The sequence below is a fragment of the Martes martes genome (assembly GCF_963455335.1).
Source record: "Martes martes genome assembly, chromosome: 18".
NCBI lineage: Eukaryota > Metazoa > Chordata > Mammalia > Carnivora > Mustelidae > Martes > Martes martes.
The window spans coordinates 32,580,037-32,607,820 of record NC_137906.1 but is presented as its reverse complement, the minus strand read 5'-3'; the positions used below and the strand labels follow the sequence as shown (position 1 = coordinate 32,607,820).

At 52.9% G+C, this 27,784-nt stretch overlaps 2 protein-coding genes across 10 annotated transcripts in view; one reads left to right on the top strand and one right to left on the bottom strand.

Annotated features, from left to right (window-relative positions):
• Window positions 1–543: 543 nt before the first annotated feature.
• Window positions 544–12,910, bottom strand: DEXI (Dexi homolog). Its single transcript, XM_080831075.1, has 2 exons — window positions 11,952–12,910; window positions 544–1,209 (listed from the first exon to the last, which is right to left on the bottom strand). Exon 1 carries the CDS (start codon window positions 12,385–12,387, stop codon window positions 12,100–12,102), a length of 288 nt encoding a protein of 95 aa, XP_080687201.1. The 5' UTR covers window positions 12,388–12,910; the 3' UTR covers window positions 544–1,209; window positions 11,952–12,099.
• Window positions 12,911–15,052: 2,142 nt separating this feature from the next.
• CLEC16A (C-type lectin domain containing 16A) overlaps window positions 15,053–27,784 on the top strand; it is a 202,530-nt gene continuing 189,798 nt past the window's right edge. For 8 of the 9 annotated variants that reach the window (XR_013968418.1, XR_013968419.1, XM_080830267.1 and 5 more), the window contains exons 1-2: window positions 15,064–15,286; window positions 26,844–26,972. Coding sequence is in view for 7 of the 9 variants with exons in the window: in XM_080830267.1 (XP_080686393.1) it covers window positions 15,207–15,286; window positions 26,844–26,972 (209 nt within the window). In the remaining 2 variants the exon portion in view is untranslated. Of the gene's footprint in view, window positions 15,287–26,843; window positions 26,973–27,784 lie in introns of all 9 variants that reach the window. The other variant, XM_080830266.1, reaches the window with a different exon arrangement.

Sequence of the window (27,784 nt, the reverse complement as noted above, 5' to 3'; positions counted from 1 at the left end):
ACAATGCTCGAAGTTCCTACTCTGGGAAGTCTTGTATTTTAGTAAATTTAAAAAAATTCCCTAGGCAGGGCTGTCTGGTATCGTTGGGTGGTCCGTGCACTGCACAAAGATAACCTAAAGAAGGGGGCAAATGGGGGCTCCAAATCAGTGTGGGCTCTGCTTGCCAAGCTGGGAGTCCTGATGCAGAGCCTGATGTCACCCCAGTGGGGCACCTTTGTAACCTGTTTTTTCTCTGGAGTTCTGCGGGTGCGTGACCCTCCCTCACCTGTGACCTCACTCGCACAACGGAGCCAGTCGTTGTGCCTTGTTAACCTCGGTGTGTATGTGGGGGTGCTCTGAGAATCACGGGGCACTGGCAGAATGCAGAACCACGGCTACTCTCTGATGAAACTGCAGGTCGACCCAAATTCACCTGTTCCTTCCCCTCCTTTCGGACTCCTCCGCCCTTTGTGGAATGAGAGGTCCTGCCTAACGGCTCCTTCGCCAGATCTCAAAAAAAAAAAGAAAAAAGAAAAAAAAAAAAGAGGCAGGGCCCCCACAGGCTGGAGTTGCATACATGTTTTAATTGAAAGAAGTCAGCCTCCTAAGTATTGCTTTTACAGGTTTATCAACATCAAGTATGCATACCACTTACATTTTCAAAAATATCTCCGGCCAGAGGGGCGACGCGGCGTTCCCCCGGCGTGATGTCTCAGTTCGGGCAACTTGATGAAGAAGCAGCAACTTGAAATGAATAAGTCATACCCCGCCCTCCGCCTCTGACACCATCTGTGGCTTCTCTTCCCTCTGACTTACTCCCTGAACTAGTCATTGCGTCTAAGACCAGCCTTGGGCCCAACCCGGCCGGGTCTCGGGCTCCGCGGGCTTCAGAAGGAGCTGGGAGTGGCTTCCGTGTGTGTCCGCACTTTGAAGTATTCTCTAGGAAGAAGAAGTGGGAGAAGCAGGTGCAGTCGGGGGTGAAGAGCGGCGAGGCAGACTCTGGCTGGGTTCTTGTAAACATCCATCGCAACTGCGAAAGGTCATAAGCCAAGGCAAGGCCATGTGTGCGACGCTGCGGGCGGGGGAGGTCTTCGGATGCCCCTGCCTTTCCCCTCGGGCAGGGGCAAAGGCCTTCTGGGCCTCCGCTCTCAGTTTCAATCTCTCCGCCCCACCCTCCTGGGTCTGGACAGAAACCTCTCTGTTGGCACGGAGCTTTGGGGGGAAGCAGGCCTACGGAGAAGAGAAGAGGGGTGTTACCAGCACAGAAGCACCATCCCACTGTCACCCTATACGGTGGCCTCAGCCTTCCTCCCTCCCATCAGAAACCCCAGACAGACGCAGGCTGGGCGTGTTGTCCTACAACTTTTATTAACTCTTTGTTAATGAATTTGGCTGATTTCTAAGGACCCTGGACTGGACAGCCAGTGCAATTTCATTTGGGAGAGGAAGGATGGTCCATTCCTTGGAGGGAGGAGGCGCATCCTGGTACCCGAGGAGGGAGGGCGTGCTCAGGGGTCACGCAGGGTCTGCTGGCCGACCCGACCCGAGCCCCGGGGTGGCTGAGCAGGCTCGAGGCAGTGGGCGGGGCTTGGCAACACCTCCCACCTTGCCCGGAAAATGCTTCGCAGGCTGTGGCCTCAGCCAAGCCATTCAGCAGCCCTGCTGCACTGGTCCTTCCAGGACATGACATCGTCCACACTGCCACATTTCCCAGGCCCTTCACTTTCTGTGTCTAGCTGGGTGCCAGAGGCTCTGCAGTATCTTAAACTCCCAGGCCTAGCTGCCTGCCCCGGCTCTCTGCCCCTCCACGGCCAGCTCCGACTACACGTTCTGCTAACGTCATCGCGCACCAATTAAAACTTGTGTGTTAGATATGCAACATGCGCTGTCATTCACAGACATTTGGGGCAGAACAGTTCTCCGGGGCGGGAGGCCATTCTGGGCACTGCAAGACCGGGAGCAGCATCCCTGGTCCCCGACCACTAATGCCAGCGGCGTTCCAGGGCACAGTGACAATGAAAAATGCACCCTCGCCCCACTTCCAAGGGGCACACTGAGGGGGCAGAACAGCTTCTGGTGAGAACCGCGCATCTCCCCAAGGTTCAGAGAAGCCAAGTGACAGGCACAGCTGGCGTTGGAATGGTGACAACGGTAGAAACTGTCACCATCAGGTAGCCACCACCCCCCACCCCGTCCTCACTGCCCCCCATCCCGAGGGCACGTGACTGGGCAGCTTCCACTGTGGGGGACCTGCCTCCAAAGCCCACCCAGCTTCCGGGCTGCAAATGCAGGCAGAGCCCACGTCTCCCCAGAGCTGCCTTCCAACCAGTGGCGACCAGTAAGGTGGGGGGTCCGCACCCCAGCTCCTGCACCCCACAGATGACTCCCCACCTGTCCTGGCCCCTGGAGTTCCGGAGCAGGACTGAGCTCAGGGCTGCAGGGACCTCCTGGATGACAGAACCCTCTCCTGTCTCACTGATCCACTCCCTCCTGGTAGTTCCTGGGATCGCCTCCCCAATAATCGACTTGCACTTGAACCTTTGTCCCGGGGTCTGCTCCTGGGAGAGCAGACCTGAGGGGGAGCGTTACACACATCATGTCATTCAGCCCTCCTAAGACTCCTGGAACGACATACTATTAGGATTTTCATCTTACAAAGACATTAAGGCTCAGACACGGTAAGTCAGGGCGAGATTTTCAGCACTACCTAATTTCATCCCTCCTGCATGCCTGGTCCTGAGCAGGGTGCTGGGGACTCGGCGATACGTGCAGCCGTGCTTTTGAGACACGACCTGGTGGGCAGTCGCAGCCCAAGGTAAGACACCCGACAGGGAGGAGCACAGGGGCCGGAGGGAGCCCAGAGCGCGGGGAAGACTGTGCATGAAGTGGGCAGGCTGGCAACGAGGGCACAGCAGGCCCTAGTTTGGTACGGGGTGGGGGAAGGGAGCAAGAAGGCAGGCCATGGTGGACACACAGCTGGAGAGAGGAGGAAGGGCCAAGTCAGCCAAGTTTCTTGCGCTACCTGCCGGATTCACCTTCTCGAGGCCAGCTGGGAACACCTCCTCCCACTGCTGAGACCTTCCCTCGCTCCCACTGATGACACAGGACAAGTTCTTGGGTCCTGGGACAGAGCACTGGTGAGCTGCACCCTCTAGAAAGGCATCCATGGCTTCCCCTCGCATCCCACTAGGAATCCACCTTCCGCTAATCTTCTGCTCCAAAGAACCCCTGGGGTACCCTGTGGGGGTTAGGGCCAGTGCCCCTGAGAGCAGGTCTCACTCCAGACATCTCCAAGGCAGCGGTTCATACTTAAGCCCATTGCAGATTTGTGCAGGCTGGGCATCAGAGAGAACAGAATCACCCCCAGCAGGGGGACCCACTCCTCTCCCAGTCTTGGTGTCTGCCACCAGCACAAGCCGTCAGTCTGGCTGGAACACGTCTCCGACACGCGCCAATCCCCGTCTGACCAGGCCCAGGGCCCCGCAGGCGCCGGCTCCAGCTGGCCCCACTACCGCTCGCTGTCTCTTCTGTGCCATCTGCGGGGTCACCTATTTATGGCGAGTGAGGCCAGCCTTCCGCTTGAGAGTAGCACCAAGCCCCTGTCCTTTCAGGGTGCTACTTCGCTTTAAAAAGCGCCCGTTGAAAGGAAACAGTGGCACAGATGAGAATTCAGACCACAGACCCGAAATTGCTGGCGGTGTCACAGTGGCTTTGGGGCACCCCGATTGGGGTTCGGTCCCACTCCTTCCACAAAGCGCCTGGACAGGGTGGGGACCTGCCCTGTCATACAAGCAAGGGGAGGACAGCCCTGGTTTCTGCATCCGTGGCTGATGTCCTGAGACCACTCACCTGTGCCACCCGCTCTGGCTGTTCATCACTCCCACTGCTCCTTAACTTGCAAGTCTGGCCTCACAGCAACCCCCCACCCCACCCCCACCCCACCAGGAGAATCGTGAGAATCTCAGAAACAGGCGATATTTCCAAGCACTCTACGCTCGCCTTGTACTATCTGCTTTGACTCCTGTCCTAGCTCATGTATTCCTCAGAACCCCGGGGTGGGGGTGGGGGGGGCAGGCTCATCATCGGGAACTTCAGATGGGGCTCAGAGAGGCTTCAGTCATTGTTCAAGGCCACACAGCTTGCAAAGGGCAGAGGTGGGATTTGAACCTCTGTGGTCTAATCTTAGGTTCACCTCTTTCCTCGCAGGCATCAAAAGCCTCAGGCTGAAAGCTTGCAGAATCCAAGGCAATGGGTTCTCCAACATTCTAATACCCTTAGAGCATGACTTACAATTCATTAGCCATTGGCTTTATTTCCCCCCACCCCCTTCCTCTTTCTTTGGGAAACTGTAACCTTTCATTCCAGGCTATTCCCGAGCTGGACAGGGGGAGTGGCCGGCTGACTCATTTCTGTCATTAAGAATGACAGCTGAGGCACTCGATCCATTTTAAGAAGCAAAGTCTCAGTTCACCGCCTCTGGGGAGAGGCTGCCTAGTTTGGGATTGGCCCTTGTGTCTTAGGGGTGCTGGGGGGCAATGCTCTGGACAGGCGTGTTCCCACAGTCCTCCTCGGGGGCAGTCAGGGCAAGGCCTATCTGTGGGAATTCCGGTGCTGCCCCTTCCTAGCTGTGTGACCTCAGTCAAATGACTTCTCTGGGCCTATTTTCTTCATGTGAAAGAGGAGAACAGTGCCCACCTCATTAGGCTGTTGGGAGGACACGAAATCACGTCACTGGAGTGCCTACAATACACAAGGCATCAGTCCGCAGAGGTCCCTCGCCTCCTCCCACGGGTTCCCAGCTAGCAACCGCACCAGGAGGGGGGCCTCCCCGGCGCTCGGGGCTTTCAGAAACAGGAGCCCTGTTGCCCTCCAAAGACCTTGCGTGCTGGAAACCCACTGCTCGTTCCTCTTTCCCATCCACCAACCAACCAATTCAAGTGGCTAAAGACAGATGTCACCCAGAGCCAAATGGCCCCATGCGCCCACTGTCGTCTCAGTGATGGGCCATGTGGCAGAAGGACCTCTGCCTCGGCTAGTCTGAGAGGTCATGGCCGGAGGGGGATGGGAAAGGAGACGCTGCCCGGCTGCCTGGGTCCCTGATAGAAGTCAGTGTTCTGGAGAAATGAGGATTGGTTTCTCCAACCAGGATTCTGCTTTACAGGTTAGCTGCTGACATGTACCAGCTATGGGGTTCGTGAAGATTCTCGGTCCAGAACGTGTCTCCAGCTGGTCGGGGCCTCAGACTTAGTGAGGCCCTTCTTAAAGATTTTTATTTATTTATTTGACAGACAGAGATCACAGTAGGCAGACAGGCAGAGACAGAGAGAGAGGAGGAAGCAGGCTCCCTGCTGAGCAGAGAGCCCGATGGGGGACTCAATCCCAGGCCCCTGAGATCATGACCTGAGCCGAAGGCAGAGGCTTTAACCCACTGAGCCACCCAGGTATCCTAGTGAGGCCCTTCTGAAAGGCAGTGTTTGCCCGTGAGTCCTGCCATGTCTAAGAACTACCCAGATGATGGTTTATTTAGTATTTTAAATCAAGGCACCTTTGTTTTTTTTTTAACTCCAAATTTTTAAAAGGAACCTTTATGTCACTATCATGAATAAAAAACAGAATCATCTGGGGTGTCTGGGTGGCTCCATCAGTTAAGCGTCTGCCTCTGGCTCAGGTCATGATCTCAGGGTCCTGGGATCAAGTCCCGCATCAGGCTCCATGCTTGGTGGCTCCCTGTTTGCTTCTCCCTCTCCCTCTCCCCTCTGCTCATGATTGCTCTCTCTCAAATAAATAAAATCTTAAAAGACAACAGAATCATTGGTCATGAACAGAAGGCAACGCTAAAACAAGTATGATGAAAATGAAACCATTAGCTCTAGCCAGATACCCCTGGCCTGCAAAACTGAGCCTGGGCCTGGTTTCTCTGGTCAGAAGAAGTAGCAGGTGCCCAGGAGCGACAGAGCATTGACAGTCTGTTCCAGTAGCCTCCCCTGTGGAGGAGGACCTCATTCCAGGAAGCCCTGGGAGCGTAGCTAGGAGGCCCAATGGGCCATGTCATAGCTGGGTATCCGGGGTGAGTCACTGAACGTCCCCAAGCCTCAGTTTTCCTCCCTGTATAATGGAGCTAACGAGCCCTGCCCCACCTGCCTCGTGGATGGCGTGTAGGGGAAGCTAGGAGATGTGGGAGAGGTACTTATTTTTAACCACCCAGCCAATTCCCCCCGCCAGCAAGGAATCCCAGGAATGAAGCCTTCCCCTTCTGCGGGGGGGGGGGGGGTTGGAACTAGAGCTCGCTCCCAGCCCCTCCCCAGGCTGGGGGCAGGGGATGGTAACTGTGAGGGCCCCAGATCACCGGACTCACCGGGTACCAGTTATCATAGCCCTGGGCTGCTTCTAAAAGCAGAGCTGAGGTCCCAGATCCCATCCATATCCCCCTTTGCCTTAAAGGCAGAGACACATCCTCCTTGGAAATGGGTCCCCAAGAGGAGGAGGCCAGCATCGGAGGAAAGGGGAAGCTTCTGGGGCTGAGTCTCCTTTGGGTCTGACACATCGTCAGATAGCGTCATTTGTTAACGGCCACATGCCATTCTTTTAAAAATAAAATTCACATAAAAAAGTAGATTTTTGAAAAACAAAGTACTAAAACTAATGGATTTAATCGTAACTCCAAGTTATAAAGGGAGAAATAGTCACTTTACAGTGGAGAGACCTGGCAGACACCACCTTAGCCAAACCATCAAAGTTCACATCAGCAGCGGTGGGACAGAGAGACATCCTGCGTCTCCCAGACACCCTGCACTCCCTACTCTGCGGGGTTCCTGCCAACAGTGCATCATCTGAGCCTAATCTCAAGAGTAAACATCAGATAAACCCAAACAGAGAGACGGTCTACAAGATGCCAGATTTGAACTCCTCCAAAATGTCAAGGTCATGAAAGATAACAGTGAGGAGACTGACGGCCACTCGAGAGACAATTAAGGCAGAGGGTGATCTGCGTGGTGGGATCCGGGACCTCAACACTGCCTTTTTGTTGTGAAAGGTCACTATTGGGACAATTGGTGAGATCTGAAGAAAGTCACAGATTAGGGTGGTTATAGGCTTGCGTCAGTGTTAAATTTGCTGATCTTGACCATTGCGCTGCGGTTATGGAAACGAAGGTCCTCCATCTAAGAAGCTAAACAGGGAAATATCTGGGGGTAAAGGAATGCAATGTCTGCAATCGTTTTCAAATGGTTCAGAACAACAAGCTATACATCTGTGTGTACGTACACACGCGCACACACGGCACGAGCGCACACTGCCTACGTGCGCAGATGTGGAAAAATGTCAATCCGTACAACTGGGAACCCTGGGTGAAGGGTAGGGGGGACTTCTTTGCACTCTTCTTGCAACGTTTGTATACTTGTGAAGTTATTTCAAAATAGTTTTATTTAAGAAACTCAGCAAAAAGGAGCGAGGTCTGTGTAGCAGGCCTGGAAGAGGCAGGAGCGGTATTCCGAGATGGGATTTAGGGCCCCTTCCTGGAGGCCCCCTGTGGCTGCGGTAAGCCCAGCACTGGGTTGGGGAGGGGGGCTCTGCTGTTCTCAGTCAGCTTTGCTTCCCTGGCCCCTCACTTCTCCTTTCTGGGCCTCAGCTTCTTTATTTGTGCGATGCGGATAATGCTGCCTGTCCCTTTAACTGTGATCTTGATTTCCCACAAGCAGGCTAAGCTTTCAGAAGTTCCGGGGGGAAAGACAGCAGATAAATCAGGAATGGGAATGGCTGAGTTGAAAGGAGCCCTTCGTTTTTTTTTGACTGTGGAGGGTCCTCCTTGGATGAAACCTCCAGTTTGCGTACCCGCTGGCATCTCGGTGGTCTTGAGATCCCTAATGGGGCCTTCTCCTACCCACAGGGGCAGCCAGCACCCATGCGCCCCGTGCCCAGCAGGCTTCCAGGTGAGCCTTGCGTTAGGACAGAGCTAGAAAGTCAGCCAGGCCTGGGGTGCACCTGCCTCCCCTTGCCACCATCACCTATCTCTTGTCTGGACCCCGGCTACGGGAGACCGCCTGATTTCCCCCATCTGCCCTGACCATTCTTCTTTCTCTCACTCCCCGCAGGAGCTCTACCAGCTGCCCGTGGGATCTCCCGGGACTTCAATCCATGGTCCATGTCCCTGCGGAAGGTCTGGGTTTCTGAGCAGGGCAATGACAAGCCAGCCGGGGTATTCTGCTGCTGACACAGGCTGCAGACTGGTACGGAGGGACCAAGGCAGCTGGATCAGAAGCAGCAGCTGTGGCTCTGAGTCAGGACAGGGAAGTTGGGAGACCCTGTAGTAAGCACACTGATGGGTCCAGTTACCCTAGCTCGGTCTCTGAGCTACACCAGGCACCGCTGACGCAGGCAGCAACGTTCTGCAGGCTCTCCGTTTCCGGTGCACTCAGGCTCTCTCCCACAGCCCTCCCTCACTCTGTGCCAGGAGCAGGGACAGATCAATCCAGCTGCTCCGCCTCCACATCGGAAGTGCTGGGATGTGAGGACGCTCCCTGGCTCCCAGGCCAGCCGCAGTGGCCCTCCTGGGAAGTGGCCTTCCCTCCTAGGAAGCAGGGAGCTCCTGATTCCCCACTTCCTGCCCCCACGCAATGATTAAAACTCTAGGAGAACTGCAGGGCGGACAGGGCTCCAGAGCTGGTGGACTTTGGGGACCACAGGCAGCGGGAAAGGTGCCCTGGGGGTCCTTGCCAACAGGGCAGAGCGGGTAGTCTGTCCCAGCGGTCCACACCTGAACCCGCCCAGCACTCAGGCAGGCAGTCCTCTTTGGCTCATCCGGGGATCTAAGTGTTCACCCGAGTGTACACACTTTCCATTGTATCTGACTGTTAATGCTAGCAGTGGTATATTACTATATCGCTTACTGTACACGGGAAGGTCTGCGAGCTTTATGTGTACCTCACTCAGTCCTCTCCATGAGGAACATGTCATTATCCCCATTTTTGGGAAGAGAACAGTGACACAGGGAGATACAGAACAGGCCCAAGGTCACAGCTGGGATTGGGATTTGAACCAGGTTCTTGCTTATGATACCAACCCTAATATTGCCTCCTTCGATAAGTGCTCAACAAACGCTGGGTGGACGGTACTGTGCGGGCACACACCAAGAGAAGAAAAGAGAGAGGCAGGTGAGTACACCTTGAGATCCACCCCAGTCCCCATTGCCTGGCATGCCCCATACCCTTAGCCAGTGCTTCCATGACCTTCTGGTGTGTAACATGAGAATATGTCCACATGAGAACAAGCCAGAAATAATGAAATCTGACTACTGAGGTTCCTTCGCTTCCAGAAAGGGGCCCGGAGCTGAGGTACAGTCAGACCCTTTTTGGAGTTCTCCCAAAGGCTTTGCCTGCTGCTGGCCACGCTTCCCCTCCCCCAGCCTGGGCTTCCCTGGTTCTGGGGCCAAGACCACCCTGGCCTGGCTTTGGGACTGGGGAAGAAGGAATGCTGTGCGTGGCTTCCCCACTTCTTCAGGCTTGAGTACTGTCCCCAGCCCGTGGCCTCCCTACCTCCCAGCTCGGGGCCAGGCCCTCTGACAGCTTTGCAAGCGTGTCCCAGCTTTGCAAGGAAGGGTGTCCCTGAGACATACTTCCTGGCGTTTCTGCGCAAACAGCCTCTGCTGCAAAGTTTGTCGGAGCATTTGGGCTTCAGTTTTTGGTTCAGAGTCTGCCAATGTTTTCATTTGGAAGAGGAAGTGTTTCTGTTGATGTGGTGAAGAGATAAAATAAGACACCGAGTTACACTGTCTGGAAGTCAAACGCTTGGCTTGGAGGCAGGGATTCATTTTGGGATCTGCAAGGCCTAGCACAGGGCCTGGGAGAACAGCAGGCAGAAGCAAAGTTTGCTGAACAGCTGACTAATACGCAAAGGGCCTAGAACCGGGCATGGGTGATGATCAATATCAGTCCAGGTTTTGAATGGATTCCGCAGGTTCTGCCTTCAAAAGGTGTTCTCAGTCTGTGTTTCTCCATCTTTGGCAACCTTGCCCTATCCAGACCCCCGTTACCCCCAGCCTGAGCAACTGAACAGTTCCTAACTGGCTTCTCCGCTTCCATACTTGTCCCGACAGCCGATTCTGCCCACAATGGCCGAAGTCGGCTTTACGAATTGTGAATTGAAATTGTGTCACCTCCTGCTTCCCACTGCTCATGGCCATGGCCTCCTATGTCCTTTATGGTCTGCCCCCACCCGTCCCACAGACCGCTTCCTGGGCTGCTCCTAGCCACACTGGCCTCCTCTTGGTTGCTGCAAAAACCAACTCTCCCACCCCACAGCCTCGACTGGTTTTCCCCAGATCTTCAGTCTGGCTCCTGCAACCAGTTTAGGGCTCAGGGAACTGTGTCATCTCAAGGGACCTTCTCTGACCCCACTCCCCCTTTCTAAAGCAGCCCATCTCTATTCTTCTGCTTCGCTCACTCAACAGACATTTATTGAATGTCTACTAGATGCCAGGCACTGCCCATGTCCTCGTGGCTCACAAAAGATCTCATCACCTTCTTTGGGAATCTGCTTGTCTTTTCTCACCAAGTGCCAGGAGGTCACACCTAAGTCTCTCTTGTTCACCGTGTTCACCCACTGGGCACAATATGTGCTCCATAAATATCTGTTCAATCAAAGAATGGATTTACGGATGGATGGATGGCAGACAGGCAGGCAGGCAGACAGGCAGGCAAGGAGACTGGGTAGGTATGCAGGGCAGCTGACCCACTCTCCACCTGGCACTTGGTTCTGGCTAAGGTCTCAGTGAGCTCAAGTGAAGCTTTTGTCAAAGAAATCTCACAGTCCACCTCTCAGGGGGAGCCCCCAGCCCTCAGCCCTACCTCTAGCAGGTCCCGCCCCGCCCTGCATTCCCTCTGACTATGGTCATCTTGGCAAAGGCAGGCCACAGAGGAGGGGAGTTAACTCAGCTTGCTTGGGGAAGTGGCATTAGTGTCCGTCTTCTAGAAGGAGCTCTTGCCATCTCAGTATCCTCCCACTCAGGCCCTGTGCCTAGTGACACTGCAAACTGTCCAGTGGAGGGGCTCAAACAGTGCCCGCAAGTCCCATGAACCTCACCAGATCCAACAGCCTGCCTCTCTCTCTCTCTTTCTCTCATCTTGTTCAGCTGCCTCTCTTCCCAGCCGAGACTTGGGCCAAGTCCCTCTCCTTCCTTCATTTCCCTCCCAGCAACACAAAGGGTGGGGCAGGACACACAGCTGCCTGGTTGCAGCCTAGAACACCTCAGTGCAAAGATCCTGTGGTCCCTACTCCTGCTGGCCCAAGGGCTCCTTGAGGCCTTGCAAACACTGCAGGCAAAGCCAGCCCCCGCCTGCCTGGTCTGCGAAAGGAACCTGCAAAACTGGCAGCCCTTGCAGATGCAAGCTGCAGACCTACCGAGCTGGGGCACCCTGAAACCCGACTCCCAAGAAGCAGCAAACCCAAGGCCAAAAGGAAGTGCAGACTTTGCAGAAAGAGGTTTCTCCTCTCACAGCTTCAGCCGGGGCCCTTCCTCTTGAGTCTCCACCCCGTCCCCCAGGGGCCACAGGACAAAGGTGGTCACTGCCTGGCTTGCTACCTCTTCTGACACTCCAAGTCTTTATCCTTCCAGGACTATGGGAATCCCCAGAAAGCCAAGGTCACCACCAAGCCAGACTGAGGCAGAAAGGAGGAGTTGAGAGCTCTGCCTCAAAGGGATCTGGGTGCAAAAGCTTTTCTACAAGCTGTGGCAGTAGGTACCATGGCTAACCCAAACACCCCTTAGGCTCTGCCTCTCTTCCCCTCTGCAACAACTGTCACCTTCATCAGGGAAAGCTTTCCAGCCCCAGCTAATGGCCTGACAGGGGTCTGGCCATTCCTGGCATCTGAACGGACTTCCAGGAGCCTGGGGGAAGGGTGCGTGTCTGGTCTGGAGATGCCACCCTCTTCGCCAGCACCCCTAACCCACACTCATCTGGCGCAGAGAGGGCACTTACAGGTCTTGGGGGCCGGAGACGGCCTCGTCCTGGGGATTCCATCCCTGGCCCGACGATGCCCCCAACCAGCAGCGGCGGCACGATTTGGGCGGCTGGTCCAGGCCGAGGGGTGCGGGTCGTTGGGGGGAGGGGAGGACGGTAGCCAAGCCTACTCCAAGTAACCATCGAAGACATCGAGCTCCGAATCGGCATCGTAGAGGCCCGAGCCGGGGTCGGAGAGCACGCCGAGGTCCACCAGCGCCTGGTCCATGTCCTCGGGCAGGAAGACGAGGCCCACGTTGAGGACAATGTACTCCATGAGGAAGGCGTAGTATAGGATCAGCACATTGACGAAAAACAGGCCCACGTAGAACATAGAGGGCAGCAGCGACGGCGGCACGTAAGGGACCAGGGGGCCCAGCGCGTCCAGGTGGGCCGCGACCCGGGCGCCGGGCATGCAGGGGGCGGCGAGGGCGGCGGCCCGGCGATCCCAGCGATCTCAGCCGCTGCGGCGCCTGGGCGGCCGGCAAGGGGGCAGCTCAGCCATCCAGGGGCGCCCCGGGAGCTCGACCCAGGCGGCGCTGGGCCCCGGCGGTTGCCCCGCCGGTGTGCGGCGGCCTCTGAGGACGCGCCCCGGCCCCTGAAACGTACCCGGCGGGGTCCAGGCACCCCCAGATGTGCCCACAGGGTCCTCTCGATCCGCCCGGCGGCCAGACAAGCCCCCCCCCTTCAGGTGACCGGCGACCGCCCGGCTCCTCCGACGCGCCTCGCTCGAGCTCACAGGCCCTCGCAGCGCCGGCGGGGACCCCACCGCGGCTCAGCGTCGAGGGCCAGTCCCGGCGGCGGTCTCTCCAGCCCCGCCCGGCACTTCCTCGAGCCCCCTCCGCGCCCCCGCAGGCCCAGCGCCCATGGCTGCGGCCGCCGCGTCGCCCTCCTGGTCGGGTTCCGAGCACCGCCTCCGGAGCGGCCCCGCGCTCATTGGCCCGTCGCCCCTTGCCCGCGCTCATTGGCCCACTCGACTCCAGCGCTCATTGGCCCGAGCCGTCCGGGGGCGGAACCGCTTCGCTCCGCCCCTCGGGGGCGCTGGCCTCTGAGCTGCTTCCCCGGTTCCGGGCTCCGCCCAGGTCTCAAATCCAATTGGTTCTGCGCATCCCCCGTGGAGTAGCGGGAGGGGAAAGACATAGAACACAGTTCAAAACTAGACGTATCCTGAAGGTTAAGGTAGCAGAAGGGAACTCCCCCGCGCCCCTCCCCCCCCACCCCGAGCCTCCTCCGCAGCCTTCCCTGAACTTGGGCAAGGCGTCCGCCTCTTTGGAACTCAGTTTACCTCTCAAAAGGAGGCGGGGTAGAGGAGCGGTGAATTTACCGGTGAAAATCTAGGACTTTCCAAAGTGTGGCAATTTTCCATGGTGGGAAAGATTAATCAGTGCCTCCTTCGGCTCTCCAAATTCTGGCTGCCAGAAGGTCCTTAACAGGTGCATCGCGAGGAGGGGCATAACGGGGTTCAGGGACACCCGAATAAAGAGATTCCCAGGCAAGTCAGTCCTGCGGCAGTGGGGTTGCTTCCTGTTTTTGCTTTGTAAACCATGTTTGAAAGAGGACGTGGCTAAACATAGAAACAGCCAAGAAGTACATAGAAAAGTGAGTCTCGCACTCGCTGATTCCCCTTTTCATGAGCAACTCCCGTATATCCTTCAGGAGACTGATCTTGCCCAAAGCGCCTTCCAGAACACAGACCTTCCTTATTTTTCAAGGATTTGATTTTTTGAGTAATCTCTGCACCCAAAGCGGGGCTTAAACTCACAACTCCAACATCAAGTGTTGAATGCTCTGCTGACTGAGCCAGCCAGGCGCCAGGACAGACCTTTACACCTCGGGTCACACTGAGCTGGGTGTTTTACACACACCGCTTAATTGCAGCTAGACGTGGCTGTGTAGTGTGCTAGGCCTTTTTACAGATGAGGAAATCTGGGCCCAGAGAAAAGGGAGGGCCCCGGAAGGCAGAGGCTAGGTCTGTGTGTGTTTGGAGATCAGACCTGCCCTTTTTTCTCCATTACTGTCTCCTTGCCCATTTAGATCAATTAGAGCAAACCATTAATTCTCCAACTGCCTAAGGTGAAACAAACCTTCATTCTGTCAGTCATTCACATATGATGTGCCAAACTTTGTGCTAGGCAGTGGGGAAAACATGGGCCCTTAGCCCAACTCTGAGCACAGCTAATGAGACACAGTAGTCCTTAGATAACTCTGAGGTGTAGAAAGGAACGAATGAATGGTGAACAGGGTAGTCTTGCCTCCAGGGAGCGTCTCACTCCTCCTGCAGGACAGACATTTAGATACATCTTCCTGGCTCATGTGGGGAGTTGGGTGTTTCTTTTCTTCTAATTCTAATTCTTCTTCTCAATGTGGTAGTTTTGGGAATTGCTTGGATTTGGGGTGAAGACTAGAGAAATCCTCTGAAAGCACAGGATGTTCAGTTTCGGTACACTGTTGCCCGAAGGCCTTTCAAAATCTGTTTTGTTTTTTTTTTTTTTAAGTCGAAGTGGAAAAAGAAAAGTAAGGATTGTTAAGACCACTGCCGATTTGGTACAGATTAGTTTACGGGGGCATAAAATGATGGTGCCAGGGTCTGAACCACGCACTTACTAGCTGCATGACCTTCGGTAAGTCAACTCCTCTGTGATTCAGTGTCCCCGTGGGTAGCGTGGGGATGATAGTACCACCTTACAGGTTGGTTGTTAGCCTTAAGTATCAGTCTATGTAAAGCGCTCAGGACGGTGGCACATAGTAAAAGCCATGCAATAGCTATTCATACAAGCTAAAGACTGTGAACACTGCGGTTACTTTTAAGCACCCAGCCTCACGGATTCCCTACCCAGGGGTGCGTGCATAGGTTTCCCATGCCCGCCCACCGTCCGGGATACTGCGGGCTCTCCTCCTCCTCTCGCTCCGCCTCTTCTCCGAGGCCGCAGGCCCGCAGTTGCGCAATGCACGACGGGCCTTGTAGTTCGTTTGCCGAGTCCCGTCGGCGGGGGCCTCGCGGGCGAACTGCACTTCCCAGCGTTCCTCGTGGCGGCGGCCGTAAAGCGCGGCGGTCGAACGGCCGGTTCCGGCTGAATGTCAGTGCGGAGCTGTGGGCCGGGGAGGAAGGTGGTTGGCGGTCCCTCTACCACCTCCGCCGCTGCCTCCTCCGCTTGTGCTGCCACTGCGGGCGCCCGGCCGCTCGGCCGCTCGGGCATGAGACCGTAAGGCGGGCAACAGGTCGGGGCCGCCGACATGTTTGGCCGCTCGCGGAGCTGGGTGGGCGGGGGCCATGGCAAGTCTTCCCGCAACATCCACTCCTTGGACCACCTCAAGTGAGTGTGTTGGGGGCTGAGGGGGGCAGGCCGCGGGGCTGGACGTGGGGATGGGGGCGAATAGCTCCGGGCCGGGGGCTCTGCGAGGTGTCAGAGCGAGGTGGAGGGCGGAGAGAGACGTCCGGGAGAGGCTGTACGATGGTTAAGAGCGAGGGCTCTGGAGTCAGGGCGCCTGGGTTCGAACCCTGACACCGTCGCTCCTCGCTGTGTGACCTTGGGCAAGTGGCTTAGCTTCTCAGAGTCTCAGTATCCCCATTTGTAAGGTAAGGGGATAGATTTCAGCTCACGGATGCACACTTCGTTGTTGCCGGGGCAGCGGTGGGCACTAAGCTTCCGGGGGTGGTACTTCTTAGGCTGGGCAGCTTAGGGGTCAGAGGTCAGGTCGGGGTTCCAATCTAGGTGTGTGAATTTAGACCTCAGTTTCCTCAGTTGTAAAGTGGATATAGTGACAGCATCTACTCCCCATGATTGTTTTGAGGCTTGGGTAAGGGAATGCTCATAAAACTGGAAGCATGTACTAGTGCTCAGTAAAGGGCAGCCGTTTAAAAAAATTTTTTCCCTGGGAGAGTTTAAGGAGGGGACTATCAGAAATAGAGTTCTGGGGGAGGGCAGGTGGCCAATGTGGTCCTGGGAAGCGGGAGTGCACAGAATGGCCTTGCAGTCAGACCTGCATTCAAATCCTTGTGCTACTGCTTCATGGCTGTGTGACCTTGGGCAAATTACTCCTTGAGCCTCTGTTTCCCCATCTGCAAATGGGGTTGATGTACACTGTGCAAGAAGTCAATAAGGTCATGCATGGAAAGAGATAGATCCAGTGTCTCTTACACAGTAGGTGGCTAATGGTGGAAGCAGTGTTTATCAGCAAGGTAAGGCTTTTCCAGACCACCCTACTCAAAGTGCTTCCCCACTTCAATTCCTTTCCGCCTGATCTTTTTCTGGATTTCATTCAATGCATATCTCCACTATCTGCATTTAGCCTGTTTGTTTTCACTCCTTTTCTGTGTGCTCCTAAACTGGTACTTCCAGGAGAGCAGAAACTGCTTTTTCCACTCACAGCTGTATTTCCAGCATCTAGCACTGGGCCTGCACACAGTAGGAGCTCAGTGGCTACCGAAAGAGTGAGGAAAAAAATAAGTGAATTGCGGACAGATGCAGAGCATGCTGACAAACCTAGGATTTTTGGTGGGGGGTGCGATGGAAAAGAGACTTTTGTGGAGGAAATGACTGAAGGGAGGAAAATCTAGTGTGTGTGTGTGTGTGTGTGTGTGTGTGTGGCAGTCGGGTGGGGAGTAGGCATACCTTTGGTGGTAAGAAATAGGCTGGTTTCCAAAGGGAGCTCCCAAGATTACTAATGGGAAGGAAAAAAGATGGGGGGGGGGTGGGCAGGGAGCAGTAGAAGGAAGACTAGGGCCCAGGGAAAGGATTGGTGGGAGGGAAATTAGATGGGGTTTCTCATTTGGCCAGGGGTCAGGATGTTGTGCCTCTCAGCTATGTCTTTTCTAGCACGGAGCAGGTGCTTCATAAATGTTTGTGGGTCTCAAAGAGTTGGAGAGGTAGGAGGGATCAGTGTGTAGTAAGGAATGGTATTGGAGGGGTGATGAGAGAGGACACAGGGAGGAGAAGGCAGAGGACAGGATGGGGGTGTTTCGGGAGGTCAGGAATCTTAAATGGGAGGGCAGCCAGACTGGAAAGGGAGAGGCAGAAGGATTTCAGGAATTTAGAGAGTGGGTGGATGGGGCTGAGACGGGGAGGGCGGTTATCTAAAGGAGGCTGGGCCTCCTGCTGACGTCCAGGCACCTGCAGGCTTCCACCAAGCTCTGCCTGCCTCCAGCCCTTGTAAAGTACTTTAAACATTATTGAATGCATTTTTTGGTGCCAGATACTTACTGAGGACTTCCTTGTGTCCTCACAAGTCTGTGAGTTATGGGAACTGTTATTGTTTTCCATTTTATAGGAGTGGAAACTAAGGTTCAAAGAGGTTAAGTCACTTGCCACAAGGTGACAGCAACTGAAACGGTCAAAGCCAGGGTCTGACTTCAGTGCTCGTACCCACCGCACTGTCTTTCTGAATGAAACTGCCTCCTAAGTCAGTTTGGGAAGACTTTCACCTTGGTTGAGTCTCCCTGCCCAATGGGACATTTTACCCACCAGCCAGCCAGGGAATGGTAAAGGTTCTCAGATTCCTTTGAAGTATCTGGGAACTGCCCAGGCTCATTGTTTAGGTTAAAAGGCCACTGGGTGCTTTTGGAAACCCGAGCTGCCTGTCTTGGAGCTGCCTGTCCTGGATCAGGCGGATCAGCTTTAATCCATATTACAGTCTAAGGAACCTAGCAATTTGCAGACTGCTGTGGGGCTTAGAAGATCCCAAAATGACTTGGAAAAGATGCCATAAACACCTAGTGCCCACCCCAGCACTTGTGATGTTCTTCATTTGGCTCTGATGGTTAGCATCTTGGGTCTTGGGTACAGAACAGCTCATTCCCTGAGGGAGTTCACAGGCTGGTGCGGGAGACAGCGGTAAAGCCAGTGACTGTACAGCGTGACAAGTGCTGGGATCGCTGTAGGTTCAGGATTCTGTAGGAACCCTTGGAAGCCTTCTGAGGGAGACAACGCCAGAGCAGAGGCTTTGAGCGCAGAGCCATCATGTGGGGCTGCAGGATGTGGGAGGGGCCCCTGGGGTTTGTGGAGTATTGAGGTGGGGCTGGTGGTTGTGGAAAATAAGGCTGGAGGTAGAATGTGGCTTGGGCTTCATCTGACATGAAGGGTGACCAACCATCCTGGCGTGCATGGGACAGAGGTATTTCCCAGGATATGGGACTTTCAGTGCTAAAACTGGGAAAGTCCTGGTCACCCTAACAGATTCTTGGCTTGACCTAGGGCAGTGTGGGTGGAGAGGAAAGAATGAGATAAATAAAAGAATTTAGAGTTGAAAAAAAAAAAAGGTGTTTTTTTTTTGACATGCAAAGCATCTAAGAACCCTCCCTGTTTTAAAAATAGACCTTATTTTTAAGAACAGTTTGAGATTGAAAGAAAAATGGAGAAGATAGTACAGAGAGCGGGAATTGCTTTCGAACCACATTATTCTTCCTAACGTTCTCAGCTTTCAAACTGGAAAGGAACCTTTCTGTTAGACAGGGTTGTACTTTTGCCAAATAATGGGAAACTACGTGCCTGTGGTCCTTGTGTGCTGAATCGAGTCAGAGATTCAGTGGAGACAGACTGAGATCGTGAGAGGTTATCGGCTACATGTCAGCGGTGGTTTATTGCCCAGACTAGTGGCAAGGCTGTGACATTGACTAACAAAGGCCCACCAGCAAGCAGAACCTTTGCTGACGGAGCTGTGTGATTGCTTCTGAAAGATCACCTTTAGCAGGAACTGCTGGTCCGCAGGCCACTAGAATCACCTTTGTGTGGGGGTCAGGATTCTTGGTTGCAAGTGACTGAAACCCGGCTGGAGTTGCCTTCTGCCCCAAATGAAATGATTGGCTCCTGTCCCTAAGCAGCCTGTCCTAGCTAAGCCATGGCCAAGTCCAGGTGTTCAGACAGAGCTGTCCACACCTGTCTCTTTCCGGTTCTTGTCTCCGCTTTCTTCTGTGTTGGTGTCGTTCTCAGCAGGCTCCAGGCTTATATTGCATCAGTCTAGCAATCCGTGGGGGGAAAGGGAGCTTCCTTTCTAAATATTGTCCAGAAGTGAGTACAGTTGGACCACCTGTTGGACCAACTAGCTCAGGGTCGTTGGACCGACCCTGAGCTAGTCACTGTGGCCAGGGGCATGGCATGCTTTCATTGACCCTTGCCTGGAACCAGGGTGGCATCAGCTCCTCCCGAGCTAGTGGACAGAGAATGAGAGAAAGAGGTGGTTTCCCCTGGGAAAATCCGGGTTTCTTACCCAAAGAGAAGGGGAATGTGTGTCTAGCAGGCAGATGCTCACCTGTTCCCACTTTAGTCAACTTTTGCCTAAGATAGCACTGATTATTTTTAAGGGTACAGTATTGCCAGATGGATTTTTGGGGGATATCATATTCACCATATCACTTATAATGAGCCTAAGGCACTCATTATGTCAAGTCCAAGTTCTTCCAGGCCTTCAGAGTACTCTAGATTCTGTTGTCATCCACCTTGTTTTAGAGCACAGGTGAGGACCCTCTAATGCAGGCTAGGGAGTCAGGAGCATCCTTGTTGGGCAGACACCCATTTGAAGGGAGGTCTAAAGGATGAGAGGTGTGGCAGACTGTTGGGGGGGTGGTTGAAAGGGAGGATTCTGTAGGCAGAGGAAACTGTGATTGAGAGGCCTGAAGGAGAGAGGGAGGCTCAGGTCGTTCAGCGAGGGGGCGCATGTGGGGGGAAGGGAAAGTGTAGACCCCAGAGCAGATTGGTGAGGCAGGAGACGTCACAGACACCTCTCCTTAAATCACATTAAGGAATTTGGACATCAGGCTGGAAACAGTGGGCAGCTGTGGAAGGTGTTTTTGTGTGTGTGTGTGTTTTTTAACTGGAGTGCCGTGGTCCAGTTGAAGTTTGGAGGGTGGGTTGGGGAGGGCCCAGCAGGAGGTGGACATCCAGTTGGACTGCTGCCACCTTCTGGGAGGTGAGGGTGGCGGCCCTCCCTAATCCAGTGGTTCACCTTGATGGGCCTCCTGTCTCCCTGTCTGTGACATGCCCAGCTCCCTGCATCATTTCTCTCTCCACTTGAGCTGCCCTCCTCTTGCTGCCCATCCAAATGCCCACTGTATCACTGACATAACCAACTCTTCCATAAAAATTGCCCTGGTCACTTCAGCCAGCAGGAAGCTCTGCTGTCTCTCATGTCACTCGTTCTTGTTCCCATGCTCCCACTCAGTTAACCCATTGTCACGTATAGTCTCCCTGTTGCCAGAGTTAGACCAGGTGTTAGATGCTCTGGGCTTTTCTAGCTTTATCCCAGCGGTGAGTTAGAGCCCCAGGAAGCTGGCCAGGGTTCCTCAGGCTTGTCCTGTTGCTATCAGAAGTGGTCTTACTTGAGCATATGTTGTCTCTGCCAATTTGAGCATAAGCTTCCTAAAGACAGAGAGCTGGGTGGCTTGTTCACCTGGGAATTGTCAGATGCTGGCACTGGGCCTGGCACACCATATGTGTGTTTCAGTAACTATTTGTCACAGGATGAATGAAAGGGGCAAGTTCTGGCCAGGCTTTTCTTAACAACAGCCTGCTCTGGCCAGTTTGGTTCCAGCATCCATACTGGAGCTATGACTTTGTATAGAGGGCTGTGACTTTGTGTAGAGTGCCTACACGCCTGTGTGGTTGTCAGCATCCCAAATCACAGAGCCAGTCTCACTGGCTGGCCCAGTTTGACATCTTTCTGGGGTGATTCATCAGGAGAAGCACTGCCTGTCACACCTGTCCCCAATCCTCTGGTCTCCTTGCACCCCATGTGGAGCTTCTCCTTGTCCTGCTGACCAGAGGGCCGGGCACTGACCACGTGTGGTTCCCAAGGGATGGAGTGGATGCTCAGACCGAACACACAAAGGCTCCGTGTCCCTCTGTCCCCCCAACATTGTTAATTTGGGATGTGTGCTTTTGGGGGGAGTGGACTTCTAGTCTGCTTAGGCCTCTGCCACTCCACTTACCCTTCCGCACACTTTAGCTTGCGGCTGAGTTTCAGGATCTTCCGGTAGGAGCACCCTAAGAGGCATATTATGATGCAGGGTCATAAAACTTGTATGAACTTCGTGTGTCTGTCTCAAAAGTGGACATAATGATTATTGACTGTAATGGTTTAACCTGTGAAATAAGGGACTCTTGAGAGAACAGGGTCTGTGGGGGCAGAATTTATTTACAGTCCATCATCCTTGGCGAGAAGCCGCTGGTCTGTTGGTTGTCCACTGGCAACAGGCTATGGTTTTCTATCCAGGCATTTCAGACTCTCTGGCTTATCGCTCAAGGGAGAGTTGGCGCGTGTGCAGGGGTCTGATACTGAAACCCTACATTCTTCAGAGCTTGTGCTGGAGATAAGATGACGTTGCCTGTTTTCTGAAGAAATAGAGTAAGGGTCAGTTATAAGGACTGATTTTAAGATCGGATGTGTATTTTCATGCCTTTTTGGTTCCTTGTTTATCTGCTTGGTTTCCTCGCATGCTAGGCATTCATTCATAACTTCACGTAAATGTTTGGCTAATAATAGTGTTTACCTGGCTGTTTGCATTTCCTATCCTATCTTGGTTATAAGGAAGGGGCGTGGAGTCCGACTGCCTGGGTCCTCTGCTTTTGGGACTCCAGGCAGATCCTAGCCTCCCAGAGCCTCAGCTCCCCGGGGTTATTTTAAGGGTTTACTGAGTGAATACATCTAGAGCACTCAGAAGAGGGCCTAGCACAAGAGGGCCTAGCTGCAACGGTTTTGAGGATGATAAAAAGGTGCACACACACAGTTTGAGAGAAAAATGTTTTCATTGTACCCGTGATCCTTGTAAGAGAAAACCCTGGCCTTCTGCCCTTGGAAACTTACTGACTGAGGGACACAGCCTTGCACACCAAGGGGGCCACGGTAACATTGTTGATCTTCTAAACAAGGAGGAATCCTCATGTCCAGCGCAAAAGTTACCTTGTTCTTGTCCTGTCAACTGTGTAGCCATTACAGATGCTTGCAAGTGGTTGTCAGTAACAGAAACGCTTTTATTACTGGAACGTGGAACACCAACACGGAACTATGGGTGGGAAAGATGGGCAGCGAAGTGGATCTACAGCAAAATCTCAACAACGTGAATACCCACCGCAAGGGACAAGACCCAAAGAAATACATCACATTCCATCAGTGTTAATCTCTGGGCAGTGGCATAATTGGCATTTTTGTTTTGTTGTTGAAGCAGCCATCCTTCCTCAAATGAGTGTCGCCCTCAAAATCAGAAAGTTATTAAACTATATTAATATCTCTTGGTAGTTGAATTACTTGATCTTCCAAAGCTCTGGAAATGGATACATTAAAATATTAAACTTTAATCCGTTTAACTTCCCCCCTCCCCCAGTACATTGAAGCAAACATGTATTGAGTAACTCTTCTTTCTTTCTAAAACATTACCTTAAACGGTGTGCTAGGGCATTGTGGTGTGAAAAGATGGGCAAAGGGCACGTACAATCATCATGGAAATTTGGAGGTTGAGGGGTGCCTGGGTGGCTCAGAGGGTTAAGCCTCTGCCTTCAGCTCAGGTCATGATCTCAGGGTCCTGGGATCAAGCCCCGCATTGGGCTCTCTGCTCAGCAGGGAGCTTGCTTCCCACCCCACCTCTGCCTGCTTCTCTGCCTACTTGTGACCTCTCTCTCTGTTAAATAAATAAAATCTTTAAAAAAAAAAAAAGGAATTTGGAGGTTGAGATGTGGTGGGTATTTGCATCTACCAACAGCAAACATTTAGAAAATGAGTATTTCGGATGCTACGATTTACAACAGCATCAAAAAACAAAACAAAACAAAACAAAAAACCATCAGTTACCTACAAATAAATCTAGTGAAAGATGTGCCAGACCCTATCCAGCCAACACTGAAAGAAATGTAAATGTCATGTTACCTTATTGTAAAGATGTCAGTTCCCTCTATATTTAGCTAGAGATTTAGGGCAATCTTAAAAGAAATCTTAGCACGTATTTTTGTGGAAGTTGAGAAGGTGATTTAAACATTCATATGGAACTGTAAAGGGCCAGGAATAGCCAATATAATAATGAAAAAACAGAGGGGGAAAAGTTGGAGGACTTCCCTGATCACACAGCAGGATTTCTCATAAATCTGCAATAATCAGCGTGATATCAGAAGAAAGGTACATGATCATTGGAACTAGAGCATTCAGAAAGAGTTTCCACACATGCAGTCATCGAGAAATGACAGAGGTGACATTAGAGTGTGTTGGAGAATTCAGGACCTTTTCAGTAAATGATGCTGAATCAACCAGATTTCCATACGGAGAAAGTGAATTTTGGCCAGTGTCATACACCATACACAGAAAAGTCGGTTCTGGATGTATGCTAAGTCAGAATTGCAAGGTGAAGTAGACTTCACAGTAACAGGTGCTTGCTACCCTGCTGTCTGTCTCCTGCTCCTGTGATCAGGGCTGAGAACTGCCCATCCTCTGGCTCATCGCAGGACCCCTGGCCCCCAGCTTCTGAGATTTGTAAGGAATAAATCTTGTGACTCTCCTTCCTTTGCATGGGTGTATTGAAACCACACGTTTGATCAAAACGACTCCGTGGGTTTCACTTCTCCATGTTCTCTGAGGTGGGGGCGCCCGCACGAAGGGAGCTACCTGCTGCCCCCGTGTGGGTGGCTGGTGCCTCTTCATTCACCTGTATGTCCTTAGTTCAGCACACCTGCCCCGCTTCTCAACACAGGCATCCCCAAGAGATGCCAGGAGTTAGAAGTCAGGGCTGGTCCTAAAGACTTTTCAGCCCTCCTATCCCTCTTACGGAGAGGGGGGGATGTCTTTGGAGCCATAAAAGCCACCGCCTCTCTCACTGGGCCAGGAATGTGTTAGTGGGGTGCTGTAGATGCCATCATCTCCCCAGAAGGAAATGCTGGAGTGGGGAGGATCTGCCCTCCACACCCAGCCCCGTGCTGCCAACGATGCCTGTCCAGCAGGGTAGGAGGCACACTGTGGGTCACATGCCGAGTGCCACTGATGGCCATGGGGTGCGTGAATGCAGCGACGCTGAAACCTTAGTGGGAGCTGGTTCAGAATGCAGACTTGTGGCCATGCGCCCAGGCATCAGCTTTGGTGGGTGCGTCTGGGGTGGGGAGTTAGAATCCGCAACTGAAAGGGGGATTCTGATGCAGGGGACCCTTGGAGCACAATTCGGAAAACTCCGCCCTTTGAACTTCTTGGGGAAAATGCATGGGAGGGGAGGTGGAGGTAGAGATTCACGAGTGGGTCCTCCTGTAATTCATCCAGGGTGCCTCGGTGCGGTGGAGGCACCTTCACACAGCGGGAAGCTGGCCTTCATGCCCACGTGCAGCCCTGCTGGTAGATTTGGACACAGGTCTGGGAGATTTCTGTATTTGTTCCAGTTACTGTGTTGAAAGTTGCATGAATCTTTGATTCAATCATTAAGTGACTCATTGTTCTGTCTTTAAAATGTAACAAACGGCAACAATTTTCAATAAAACCCACCCCCCCTAAAGCAGATTAGGCTTTACTGTGCCACCTGCAAGGTTCCGCATCTCTATACCCTACCCATTTTTAGAGATTTTCGATGGTAGGATCCTATCTAGTCCCCTGCCATGCTCTCATCAGCCCCACCTCCAAAGTGCAGGTAGCCATCAAACAAGCCAGAAGGCGACTCCTCTCGAGTCAGTCCCTCTTGGTGTCCCCCTTTCCTCCCAAACCATGACAACTGAAGTCAGTCTGTGGGCCCTGGAGGTGCTGTCTTTTTATTTTATTATTTTTAATTGTTTCTTCAAGTTTTTATTGAAATTCCAGTTGGTTAACAGTGTAATTAGTTTCAGGTGTAGAATTTAGTGATTGTGCTCATCACCTGTGTTACCCCTCCCCCTCCACCGCCGCCCACCTCCCTTCTGGTAACCAGCAGTGTGTTCTCTAAAGTTACGTGTGTGTTTCTTGGTTTGCCTCTCTTTTTTTCCCCAGTTTGTTTTGTTTTTTAAATTCCATCTAGGAGTGGATTCCTATGGTATTTGTCTTTCTCTGACTGACCTAGTTCGCTTAATGTTATACTCTCTAGCTCCATTCACATCAGATACAAAAATATTGAAGGGAGGGGGCGCCTGGCTGGCATAGTCGGTGAGATTCTTGATCTCAGGGTTGTGTGTTGGAATGCCATGTTGGTGTAGAGATTACTTAAACATAAAATCCTAAAAAAAAAAAAAAAATGAAGGGACGACCCTGAGGAAGGGGAGGACGCACCTTTGGGAGCCAGGGTGTCCACATCTTTGTCTCCTTGGAAGGGATACGTGCACCCCGAGATTTAGGGCAGCATTATCAACAATAGGCCAATTATGGAAAAGAGCCCAGGTGCCCATTGCTAGATGAATGGGTAAAGAAGATGTGGGGTATAGACACAGTGGAACAGGACTCCATCATAGAAAAGAGGGAAGTCTTGCCATTTTATGAGGATGCTCTTAAAGCTGTGCGGGTGGTACTCCCAGGGCATCTGGCCAGACTCTAGTCCCCACACCACCCAGGATGGGCCTCAGTGATGCTTCTGGTTGCCCTGACACCGGTAGAGGCTGGAGGGTGGGACTGGGTCCTCCTGCCTCTACCCCAGTAACTGGCACAGGTCTGGAGCAGCAGAGGCCTCCCAGGAGCATTCGGGTGGGTGAGGCTCAGTGCTGTAGCCTCCCAGACCCACCTCATAGTGGGTACCCGGCAAAGGAGGTCAGTGCCTTGAACTGCCGGTAACCCACTTTGAGCTGTGAGTTCTGATGGGGATTTCAAGGGTTGTCTTTTTTTTTTTTTTTAGATTTTTTTTTAAAGTTTTATTTATTTATTTGACACAGATTGAGAGAGATCACAGGTAGGCAGGCGGAGAGAGGAGGAAGCAGGCTCAGAGATCCTGATGTGGGGCTCGATCCCAGGATTCTGAGATCATGACCTGAGCAGAAGGCAGAGGTTTAATCCACTGAGCCACCCCAGATGCCCTATTATTATTTTTTTTTAAAGACTTACTTACTTAGAGAGAGAGAGAGAGAGAGAGACTGTTGGCATGCGCAGAGGTGGGGTATGGCAGAGGGAGGGTTAAAGTCCTAAGCAGACTCCATGCTGAGCACAGAGTGGGGAGATCATGACTTCCACTGAAACCCAGACTGAGATGCTTAACTGACTGCCCCCCCCCCACCATGCTGCTGTTGCTGCTGCTTTTGTTTGTTTGTTTGTTTGTTTTAGGATTTGAGAGAGAGAGAGAGTACACAAGCGGGGGAGGAGCAGAGGGAGAGGGCCAGACTCCGAACTAAGCACGGAGCCCAACATGGGGTTCAATCACACACCCCTGAGATCATGACCTGAGCTAAAATCAGGAGTCGGATGCTTAACTGACTGAACCCCCCAGGCACCCCCCAAGGATCGTCTTGATTGTACACGATCTTTGCCCCAACAACCGGCTTTGCGATCTCCTCTCCCTAATCTGAGCCTCCGTCTCTCTAAACCTCTGCATCAGCCTGGCTCAGGGTTTTATACGTGACGCTCGGCCTGGGCCATGTGTCTCCAGTGGCTGTGCCAGCATTAGAATCACCCAGGGGTGTGGAAAGGCGCGAGAGTCCTGATGGTTCTGTGTCTCCGGGTGCGCTCCAGTAGCCCACTTTATCCAACCATCTAGGAGATTCTCTTACATACTGGCGCTTGAGGGTGGCCGTTTTCAAGAGCTCGATGATTCTCTTACAACTGTTTGGGTCATTGTGTGTCCGGTTAACATTTCCCAGCATTGTCTGCCATTTTTCTTGGGTGGCGAGTTGTTTCTCCTCCAAATGGGAGATGGGCTAACCACATCCGAAAAAGCACAGCCAGATTATCCCAACAATGTCACTAGTAGTCGTTGAGCCTGGCATGTATTTCGGTCGGTAATCCTTAATTTTCTTTGCTTTTTTTCAGGTATCTGTACCATGTCTTGACCAAAAACACCACAGTCACAGAACAGAACCGGAACCTACTAGTGGAGACCATCCGTTCTATCACTGAGATCCTGATCTGGGGAGATCAAAATGACAGCTCTGTATTTGAGTAAGGGTTTCCCATGTTTCTCGTTTTTTGCCTCTCCTTCCTTTGAATATTTTCCCAAATGTAAGCCATGAGTCATTGCCGATGACGTCAGGATTTGACACCCGTTTGGGTCTTGCGCAGATTTCTATCTATATCTGTACAGAAAATGTCCTTGAAACACTGGAGAAACATAAACTGACAGTGGGAACCTCAGGGACATGAGTGTCTCAAAATCCAAAAACATGATGGATAATTTTCTCAATAGTGTCCGACAGTCTTCCCAAGGGAAGGAGAAAAGTTAGCTTCTAAGTGAACTGGAGGGACCTTGCCCTGGAGAGACACGAAGAGCTCATCTTTATTGTGTTTACTGCTGGGCCCAGTGCTGAACTCTCCATGAGATAATCTAAGTCTCCCCGCTGCCCCCGGGGTGGGGGCCCTCGTGTCCTGATCATCACCATTTCTGCTCAGGGTCGCACACTGGTAAGCCGTGAAGGGGCTTCTCCTCATTCGTGTACTTCCTCGATGAGCAGTTGTAAGCCAGCCTTAGTTTCCTCATTTTTTTTTAAAGGGGGGAGGGGCAGAGAGAGAATCTTAAGCAGGTGCTACGCCCAGGGTGAAATCCGAACGCAGGGCTGGGTCTCACCATCCTGAGATCGTGACCTGAGCCGAAATCAAGAGTCAGATGCTCAACCGACTGAGCCCCCCAGGAGTCCCTCTGCATCTTCAGAGAGGAAGTTCCTGCCCAGTGCCTGGTACAGAGTAGGCAGTCAAGAATCGTTAGCCCCTGATCATTTATAAGGAAATCCACATTATGGGACCGTTCAAAAGCAAAG